General features: G+C 45.1%; 1 protein-coding gene across 1 annotated transcript in view; it reads right to left on the bottom strand.

Annotated features, from left to right (window-relative positions):
- The window catches only part of lamc1 (laminin, gamma 1), a 48,633-nt gene that overhangs the window by 20,150 nt on the left and 17,312 nt on the right, over positions 1–11,171 (bottom strand). The window contains exon 2 of the mRNA XM_030774174.1: positions 601–905. Coding sequence (XP_030630034.1) covers positions 601–905 — 305 coding nt within the window. The remainder of the gene's footprint in view (positions 1–600; positions 906–11,171) is intronic.

Here is an 11,171-nt window from a genome sequence, read left to right as displayed (position 1 = left end):
AAAATGATAGCATCTGGAAGCCAAACTAGCAGATGTTTTTTTTTTTTTTTTGCAGATTTTTTCTCCCGCCATAACTTTATGTCTGAGGCTGTAAATTAAATCAACGTGAGAAGTAAAAATGACAAAAACATGCAGAATGTGGGGGGCAGAGAGAGAGAGAGAGAGAGAGAGAGGGATGCAGAAAGAGACAGAGAGAGGGGAAGAGGGAGAGGAAGTGAAAGAGAGAGAGAGAGACAGAGAGAGGGGGAGAGAGAGAGAGAGAGAGAGAGAGTGAAAGAGAGAGTGAAAGAGAGAGGGATGCAGAAAGTGACAGAGAGAGGGGAAGAGGGAGAGGAAGTGAAAGAGAGAGAGAGAGAGAGAGAGAGAGAAAGAGAGACAGAGGGAGGGGGAGAGAGAGAGAGAGAGAGAGAGAGAGAGAGAGAGAAAGAGAGACAGAGGGAGGGGGAGAGAGAGAGCGAGAGTGAAAGAGAGAGTGAAAGAGAGGGGGATGCAGAAAGAGACAGAGAGAGAGAGAGAGAGAGACAGAGAAAGAGAGAGAGAGAGAGAGAGAGAGAGAGAGAGAGAGAGAGAAAGAAAGGAAGATAGAGTTCGCGTAAGTACCTGCAGCACGGGGCTGTTGTCGAAGTTGTAGGCGCTCGGCCTGCCCTCCAGAGTGGAGAAGGCCACGTTTCCTCCGGTGAGGGGAGAGATGTCGCTGAACTCGTCCGTGCACAGTGCCTGCTGCTCGTCGTCTCCCGTGCGGATGAAGCCGCGGTTCAGCTTGCTGTAGGTCTTCTCGCACGAGCCGCTGTAGTACTGGTACGGCAGCCAGGGCCCGTCCTCTCTGGTCCTCTTGTAGATGGCGAAGCTCTCGGGACGGCTGGTGTGAAACTTCAGGCGCACGTAGGTGATATCAAAGGCCTTGCCTGGAGGTGACAGGAATCACACGGTCAAGATTCCAGAGCGACGAAACCATCCGCTCGTAATACGAGACGGCGAGAATGCGGCATACGCTCTTAAAGCTGAGAGAGACTTAAAAGGAATTTGAAGTTAAAACACAAGTTGGCAGAGAGGAAGTGCGGGCGAATGCGGCCGACCGAGCGGGGGTGGGGGGGTGGTGGGGCGTGAGAGAAGCGATAGTCTAAAGAGAGGAAAGAAGAGGCTAGAGCCGCTGCATGGGAAAGGCGTAGATAAACGCATCATCGTTTTTCTGGACAGAACAATAGAGTCACGGCCGATTTAAGGGATTCACAGATAGAAAGCCGAAATTTGACGGGTTGAGTTTACGGAGGTGTGAAGATGTGACAGTAGACTGATCCTGTGTAGAACATGGAGCTAAATATCAGGAGACAGAGCAGGGGGTGCTAGCCAAAGCTAGAGGAGAGAGAGATCACTGGAATATGACGGGATCAGATAGGGACTGGAAGCAGATCGACTGAGGTATTCGCTTTTCTGTAAACATCCTTTTTTTTTCTTTTTTTTTTTTTTCAACTTCTCAATGGACAATAGGATGAGTGAGTGGAGCAGAGCAGAGCTAAGCAGAGCAGGGAAAACTTGCAGAACAAAGTCAGCAAAGTGTGGAAACCAATGAAACTTTATGAAGCAGTCAACTGAATAGTCGTAGGCCTTCGCGAAATCATAACTATAAAACAGGTGCTACAAAATGTACTCAATTGCAAACGTTAAGAAAACTATGAGAGATAACGGCGGCGGCGGTGATCACCTACATACCACACGCTTCATACATTTTGTGATTTTGCAAGCTAAACATTTTTTTTTTTTTTTTGCCTTTTCCTCCCACATTAATATGACGTAACCGTCTCCGTGTCTGCACAAATTTTACAACGAGTTACAGTAACCTCTGACTGAAAACGCTCCACAAAGAGAGCGACTGTCGGAGGAGCTAAGCATTTCAGCGCTAGAGAGCGGGTAGGGGGGAGGATTCTAAGGCTCTCCGGTGACAGAAAACAGCGTGTCAAAACATATTTTGGCGAGTCGGAGCAGGCTAGGTGTGTTTAGGGAGGATGAGCACTAGACTATATCCACAGGGGCCGAAGGGAAATGCTATGAGAGATGTCATTTATTTTGTGTGAAGAAAATGACACCATCTTTCAACAAGGCCACCGGGAGGGACAGTTGTTTGCTTTAGCAAAGAATTTGCTCTCCAAACACGTCCACAAAAAAACTAAAAAGGGAGGCAATTGTGGCCAAAGCAAATACGGGGGGGGGGGGGGGGAGTTATGAACGGATAAAGATTGAACGTAAAAAGTTAACTTTACAGTTTACGTTGAGGAAAAGTTAACCGACGGGGCGTCGGGAAGGACTGCTTCCTTCCAGAGCCCTTTGACTGTATTATGGAGGTTGCCATGGCGATGAACTTGCCGACTTTTGAGAGAAACCTGTACACACATCGAGCTGTCAGGGTCAAAGTTCAGCTGAGGCAGGCGAATTTTTTACAAGAGGGTGTGGACTTTTTTTTTTTTTTCTTTAACCAAAGAGCCAAATCAATGAGTTGGCAAAGTCAAGGAAAACTCCTCTACATAAATATGTAAAATATGTAGGTAAAGAAATAAAAGTTATCATGGATGTCATCCTATGCACTAAAATGCACCACGATCAGCTTTCAGTCAAACCTGTCTTACTTAAACTTATACTCTCTTTGAACTTTATGGCAAATCAGACTTGGATTAAATCTGAAGTTTAATCTACCAGTCATTCCCAAGGTGAGAGCATTTACACAGATTTTTGTCAGTTTCCAAACAGGCAAAAAGATATGCAAACTATTCAGACGACTCCACTTCATTACTGCACTCAAACGACCTGGCACCAGTTTACCTTAGTATGTCTCATAACCTTTACACAAGTGTCTAAGCAGCTTGCCCTTGCCTTGATTAGACTATGAGTCAACACACAGCTGAAGTCTGAGGTATGGGTCCCATCTCTCTCACACACACACACTCACGCACACACACAGATAAAGAAATCTCCTGGTGCCACATACATAAACACAGGCACTGAGCTGTTATTCAGACAGCTGTGTTTTACGTACACTAATGGGGGCAAGGGCAAATATAGCATGACTGGAGTGGCTAAATGGTAGAGGAAGTGTGAAATACATAATGAAGACTGAACTTAACTAAACTACTTAACTATTCAACTAAAAGGGTCATAAGTATCCTTTTCCATAATCTCCCATAACCATAACTCACCTGCCCTTTCCATAATCTAACGTTTAGTGTCACAGGTTAACTCTCCCAGTTCGCTTATAGTTCACAGCCACTCACAGTGTGTTATCTGAGTGGACGCGCTCAAACAAGAGCAGCAAACGTTAAGGCAGCAATAAATGAGTGCATGTGCGTGTGAGAGAGACAGAGAGGCAGAGACAGAGAGAGACAGAGAGAGAGACAGAGAGAGAGACAGAGATAGAGAGAGAGAGAGACAGACAGAGAGACAGAGAGGGGGAGGGGGGGGGGGGGGGGGGGGGGGGGACAGAGGGGCCATCATCGGGAACAGACAGCGTCATTGATCTGTCATTGCTGAAACCACCCCCGCATCTTTCCGAAACAAGACAAACAGCATGTGTTGGCGCAGTGATGAAGAGGGAGGCAAGCCTGAGAGGCAAACAACAAAGCCTGTTCATCCGTCTATAACACGGGACAGAGGGAGGGAGGGAGAGAGAGAGAGAGAGAACACACAAAGGACACTTCAACACTGAACACAGGTGCTCAGTAGAGCTTTGCTGTGGTATAGAGACCAGGGTAGCGAGGAGAAGGACGGGAACCAGAGGGCTTTGGACATACAGACCCAAGTCCACATCTAAACTGGGCTTTGACAAGACGCAGTGTTTATGACCAAAGAACTGATGGAGAGGTACGATAATGCCCGTCTGACGGTTGCATGAACAGACGAGGGACGTCTTTAATACCACATTTTCCAAATGACCTTCTAAAAACATCGTTTAATTAATGTAGTCAGAGTTTAAATAGGGAATGAAACAAAAAAAAAAAGATAAGTTACTCTTTGTGATATTAGGATTAGAGTGTAATTTACAGAGGCCTGTAGTGGGGAATCAAGATAGTGACAATGGCCAAAGCACCCAAGAGAAAAGGGCAAATACACACACATACACACAGAGTGATATGGTTTGGATGTATGCCACAAACCACACAATATGAAATAGACGGTCAGAAAAATGATCAATGAAAAGGAAAATTAAGCATTGCCCAGTGCTGAACATCCCTTCAGTATTGGCATCTAAGCTGGGAGCAGATTTTACTGGGAAACGAAACTCAGTGCCAAATAAGGCTCAGACCCGGAGCATTTGACCGTCCTCACTCGCTTGTGATCCAAGAAATATTACGCACGCAAAGAACTATGTTTCACTTCCTTTGGGTCAACAGCAGGATCTCAGAGTTCTACAAGACACGGACACATTACACAAACTGACACAGTCCTCGAGTGCAGCTGTGAGAGAGATGACCACAGATGTCCCCCACCCCCAAAGCCAAAAACGTCATTTATGAATTATGACCACAGAGAAGAGCATTATTGAGATATCTCCAGCTGGGAGTCTAGTAGTATGAAGCGTGAACGATTTTAATACTGAATGTGGCAGGACAATAATCGGCATGGCAGCAGCAGTTTTAGCGGTGCTAAGCCAACAGGAGGTACCGGAGGTTGATTAACTTCAGATTTAAAGCCCATTGTAAACTTTGGACCTAATTTAATTCAAATAGGAGCCGTGTGAGAAAGGCTTTGTTCAGGAATTGATGCAAAGTCCTCCGACAGATGCTTTGCGCAACGCTTCAAAATTCACTTTTTTTTCCTTTTTTTTTTTTTTAATGGCATAGTCACTCTCTGCAGTTCTTGAAAATAATCCTTCAATAACATACAGAAGTAAAATGAGTGGATGCCAATTAGTTCACAATTTAAAGTCCATTGTAAAAAGCTCTAAGAAACCAATTGAGAGGGGCTAAGAATTGAGCTCCATGAATGACAGTAATCCATGGTTTTACTCAGACTTCAAGTCCAGGGCAGCCCCCGGAACAGAGAGTCCAGAGGAATTCCACCACTCCTTCTAGAACAATCCGGGTATTGATAACAAAAGCTGTAGGCTCCCTATTGTGAAGATGAAAAGGAAGAGGCTCCTGACATAGACCACAAAAGAGTAAAGTTTCTTTACCGAAGGCTAATAAACCAACACCGTTGCCCAAAAATATATATCACATATCTAGAGGTCTGCTTTCTGGAGGTATGGTTGAGTGGACGTATAAAAATGAACTTCCTTTCTATTCATGTCAGGGTGCACGCTTGCTTTCATGCAGCCGTCCCCTGTCCACAATTCTTGAAAGTTCACTGAGAAACTTAATCTCCCAACACAGCCCTAACCAAGCTGAGGCTCTCAACAGGATTTTAATACATTTAAAGGACTTCACATAACTCTATTACAGCGCCAAACCTAAGTGCACTTAATCCAGCGACTGTGTCCATTTGCATACCTGCATACAACACCGCTGCTGCTGTCTCCCTGCATAAGGGTGAAAGCAGGGAGAGAGAGAGTGAGTGAGTGACTGAGAGAGAGAGAGGGATTGGGGGTTGGTGGGGGGGGGGGGGGGGGGCGACTGGTCTCTGCGTGAACTGCCTGGAATGTGCTTCCGCACAGCACAGTGACGCCAGTGGAGAGGGGGGTCAGAGAGAGAGAGAGAGGCAAAACAAGAAAGAGAGAAGAAAGAAGTGGGAGAGAGAGGAGAAGGAGAGATAGATCAAATGAAAACGGGATGGGGTGTGTGGGGGTGGGGGGGACACCAGTAAAGGAGCAGAGAGGAAGGGAGAAGAGATGAAACGTATTAAAAGATGGCATGGGATGATAGAGGAGTGGCTATACAGGAAGAATAGGTCTTAGCAAAACTGAAAAAGCAAAAACAGATAAAAAAGAAAAACAGAGTAAATAAGCTGAAATGTCTGCGTTATTACAACAGACCACGACAACTTGTCAGATAGGAGGTCTGAAAAACATAAGATCAAAAAAGCTTTAATTATTTGCCGTCATATATGCAGATGTGTACTTAACATCAAAGCTTTGACATGACTGTCCTCAAGATGAGAACTTAAGATTTCTGTAGATCACAAGTCAGCCATGGCTTTTCCCTGAAACATTATTATGTGGTTTGGGGCAGCTTAACAGGTCATCATGGAACATGGGGTAAAGTGTTTGGGTAGCAGGCTGAGGCTTGTACAGTAACCATAAATACTGGTCTTTTTAAACCACCTGATCTCTGGCTGCTTCATAAAACTACACAGGGAAGGAAAGCAGACTACATACGGATAAGACAGAAATTGCTGTCAGTACCTTTGACCGTCTAACAAAAAGAATGTTTCTACCAGTGGAGCTTAAAAATTACATGACTACTTCTGAATTTGAAAGCAAAAGAAGAGGATGAAATAGAAGAAGGGGGATGAGGAGTAGAAGAAAAACAACTTGACAAAACTTAACATACTGATACGTGCTGTATATCTGTGTCTCCAGTTATCCAAACAGATCCTTATGGCTGTTATACTGTAGATTGAAGGGCAACAGCTGTGAGTAGGACGTCATAAATCCAGTTGAAGTTTGGGAGGGTTGGAGGTGGGGGGGGGGGGGGGAGGTGGGGGTGGTAGGAAAGATCCTTGAGAAGACAGTAGATTGGTCCTGAGGGACGGTCTAAGCGCCCACGCACAACCTGGGAAAGCACAGCGTGAGTTAAGAGGACCAATCTGTTAACAGAAACAGAGCGTCCTTGAGGTTCTCACATGTGACCTGCCTGCTAAAACCTCCCACTGACATTTTTTTCTCATTGCCAATTAACTGCGATCATTGTGTCCTCGTTTAGAAAGGGCTACCAGCGTCTGATTCAGTGACTCTCCAGACTCCTGTTTTTAAAAGCGTGAAAGATGATTAAGGAGAAAGCCCAACGGGATTCTTCCATATAATATAGTCACTTAGTGGACAACTCGTCTATAAAAGTGCCAAGAGCGTTAATTTGTGAGCCGAAGTCAGAGCAAAGTTTTTATGGGTGGATGACCGAACTGAGAGGCCCTCGGACGGAGCGTTGTTCTCGATTCACAAAACAACTTAGCGAGTAACCATTCAAAACAGGGCCGTTGCTAAGAGGCCCTTCATGCTAAAAAAAAAAAAAAATTACAAAAGATAGTCTTGCTGGTATGGGCTTCAAGTGTGCTCTGCAAATTCATCCCGAGGAATTTAAACCCTTAATCTGGAATCCAAAAACAAAAACAGGAATCCGAAAACAAAAACAAAAACAAAAACAAAAAGTTTTGGAAAGTTTCTGCAGGAGCAGAAGCAAAAGCCAGTGTGCCTTTCACATTCAATCCTTTTAAGAGGTGATGTTCTCCGTCTCTGACTTTCAAAAATTCCTTCGGGGCACGGAATTCTCAGGGCTTGAGAACAAGGCAAAGCATTTAACTGCTAGTCATGCAATGTAGTCAAGCCTTTAAGATGCCAACTCTGAGATGTTTTATGGAGATAGCAGCAACAGAGTTCATTTGCTGTGAAACATTTAAAACATTAAAAAAAAAAAAAAACCCTAACGAACAAATCAGCTACACAGAAGAAAAAGTTGTAAGCCCCAGTCTGCCTGGCTCCTGAAGAGTAATTATGACTGCGAGGTTGTTTAAGCATCTTGCTGTGCTGGCCAAAATTCAGAACACCCCCCCACCCAAAAAAAAAAACAAAACAAAAAAAACAAACCATTTGTCTTGTTAGCCAAATAACTAGTCTGAAAGTGCTTCCTCAGGAAGTTTACCCTTGCATACATGGTATCTGGGCTCAAGTAACTTTATTTGCTATTTACTGCAAACAGCACAAGAACCAGTTTTGTAAGGGTGATGGGAGGGGGGTGGGGGGGCAGAAGAGGAAAAAAGGTGTTCTGTAACAGCAGGTCAGAATTAGAGGCTTGTGATTTCTGGTCTTTTCCTGCGAGAACCACCATCTCTGCCCCACCTTTACCTCTGACTTGGGGGGGGGGGCCATAGCAGGGCTGGGCTGGGTACCCATGCACTGCTCTGTCATTAGAGCTCATCCTTACAGGTAAGCACAGGGCTGGGTAACTCCAGGTACAAGCCCAGACTCCAGGCACCTTTTGATAGTTCTCCTGAGCACATGAAGAGCGTCCTGTATAAATGGAATAAAGCAAAAGCAAAAAAAAAAAAAAAAAGGATTTTTTTTTTTTTTTGGAAAAGCAATAAAACACAAACCTGATGACGACTGTCAAAAAGACAGCGGCGGTAAAAAATCAAAGGCTGCACCGTAGGCTTTATTTCAGACAACAATGGAGGAAGAACCGGAGGCGAATCCCTCTCAATGTATGCACGGGTAATTTAAAAAAAAAAAGGGAAAAAGAGCTACAAGGTGGTCCCACACACTGTCATACAAATTCAATCCCCCCCCCCCCCCCCCCAAACTGTAAACAAGAGCAGCTAAGGTGTGTCTTTATCTGCTTTGCTGAATTAGCTCTGTGATTAGTTCAAGCTTTTGACTGCATTCCTTCTACTTCTCCCTCTATAGCCCAGCCTCAGGGAGGGAGTAAGAAAGAGCTCCCCCAGGGGGAAGAAAAGAACAGGGAAGGGGGGGGGGGTTCACTGTGTGTGTTTGTGGTTTGAGGAGGGTTAATGTCCAGGGTAAGGCCTCGTCCCACAGCTACAGCCCAATTAAATTTCCTCCCATGACATCATTGCATTCTTCCCCTTGCAGGATGAACAATGATGGCTTTGACTTTTTCACGTGTGGGCATGACCAATTCTATTTTTTTTTTTTTTTTTGGGGCTGTACACAGATTTTTACCATTGGCCATGCTGGAGGATATGCACAACAGATGTTTGACAGTTCACTCTCATAGCGAATAGCATCAAGCTAATGCTCACACAAAGAGATAGCACATAAGATGGGGTAACGGAGACTCAAGACACGGTTGTGCACCCACACACAGACAAAAAAGAAAAAAAAAAAATCTCCACTCTGTGTGTTTTTAAAACTGAGGTCTTAGTTTGTTTAAGCTTGGCAAAATGTGGAAATTGTTGGGAAATATAGAGTAAATAATTAAACTAAATGGGCTGAAGAAAGCGAATAACATGGTAAAGTGTGTGTGTGCGCGCGCGTGTGTGAGCAAGAGGAAGACGCGCTCTTCATTTTTCTTCTCTGAGTCGTCTTCTTTGGTATAAATTTGGCGAAGTGGCCCTGGGAGCTGCAGAGACTTATGAAGTTCCCACAGGACACAGTTACAAACACAACCACGCAGCAACAGACATGCTCAATTGAATCACTGCCCCTGCAACCGAGGTATTTCCAAGAAAAACCACAGGATGAACTTCTCCTTCTTTCCCAGAAAAAAAAAAAAATTAGTTTAAGTACTCATTCTGAAATTGAGAAAATCCCTGGCCAGATTCAATGGAACAGATTGAGAGATTTCTTTGAAAAAAAAAAAAAAAAAAGAAAGAAAAAAAAAAAAGGTGGGTGAGAGGAGGAGGAGGGAGAAAGACATGCATTACAATAGAGGAATGCAAAGAATGCGCCAAAGGACATCATCGGAGGAGAGCCTGATAGCCGTTTACTAAACAGCCAGGATAAGAGCATCTGATGCAGTTAAAGATTTCCTCACCTACCCGACCCCACCCCCACCTCTCCACGTGACTAAACTTCTAATCCAACTGACCAGGCACAACCACATAATGCCTTCCATCCTGAACATGAACGAACAGGCACAGAGGCTTAAACACCTGCCCAAAGGTTAGTCTGACGGCCAAAAAACAAGATAATTACATATTAGTCAGTTCGTTTATATGGCAGCTAAGAAAACTTAAATTTGCAGGTGAGACCGGTGGTATGTTTCTCCACTTGACAGTACATTTTACATAATGCCCCACACCAGTAAGCCTGGCTCACCAAACCGAGGGCTCGGTGATCAATAGATGAAGGTGTGACAATGCCAGGACAGAGGGGAAAAAAAAAAGTGCTATCTTGTGGGTCCCCGGGACTGGAGTTGAGAAACACTGAGCTAACGCATGTGACCTTGTTGCAGAATCAGAACTGATAAACTTTGTATGAAACTTTGGAGCAACAAGCTTCATTTCAGTGACGTTCTGACGAAACCTTGGTAGTGTCTTTGTGTGCTCTCTGGTGAGAGCTCATGGCTGTGGTGGTGTTGAGCCTAAAAGGGGTGGGGTGGGGGTGGGGTGTGTATGAAGGACAGATGGGTACAGCCCCCCCCCCCCCCCCCCCCCCCCCCCCAATCCCCAGTGTTTTTTCTCGGTTGGGCGGAGAAGAACAAGCAGGAAGGAGGGAGGGCAGGAGACAGAGAGTAGAGGGTGGGAAGTAATGATTGAGTTTAATGCCCAAACCCTCAACTCATTACTGAAGATGCAGAACATGTGAGCTCTGGCCTGAGAAGCACTAATGCATAGCATTAACATATGGAACTGTGTGTGAGAGCAGGAGGCTGACACACACACACACACACACACACAGCAATTAAAAGGCCATACAGGCTGGGACTAGTCAAGTCAAATCCCGATCCAAACCATTTGATAAACAATTATCCAGCGGCGCAAAAATGCTTTTTAATCTGAAATTCCCCTTCAGATTATCCTCAGGAACATCCCGTTCTAACCCTGAATAACAAGCCGCAAACTGTCCAAAACCCAGCGGGAGTTAAGGAGGACACGTTTTGGGACTGTCTTGGCCTAATTTGAATGATTCTGACCACCTACGAAGCACCGAGCCACTGAGAGGTGTTACGGCACAGGAAAACCCGGGAAACAAACATACAGTAAAACAGCCAAGCTCAGCCCACCCTGTCTGTCCTCACACACACGCACGCGCGCACACACACGCACGTGCACACACACGCACACAAAGGAAGCCAGTGGGACACTCCGCAAACAATCGCCATACCACACAGGTGTACGTCTCCCCCCCCCCCGCTGCTTGTGCTGAATGGAAGCTTTCCAGCTGTGCTTGTAATAAGATCAGTTATATGATAAGTGGCTGACTGACTGACCTTAGCGCAATTCCCGTGGTATGAATGAGCCTTTTCATTTTGATTTTGAGCAGCACTGACCTCAGCATCATTATTCAAATTATATGAGTTGCGGCTTTGACGATAATAAACGGTAATTCTGTGTTAAGTACATGCATGTGT

This window comes from Chanos chanos, chromosome 5 (assembly GCF_902362185.1).
Source record: "Chanos chanos chromosome 5, fChaCha1.1, whole genome shotgun sequence".
Classification (NCBI taxonomy): Eukaryota; Metazoa; Chordata; class Actinopteri; order Gonorynchiformes; family Chanidae; genus Chanos; species Chanos chanos.
Note: the sequence above shows the minus strand (reverse complement) of the source record. Positions and strands in the feature narration are given on the sequence as shown.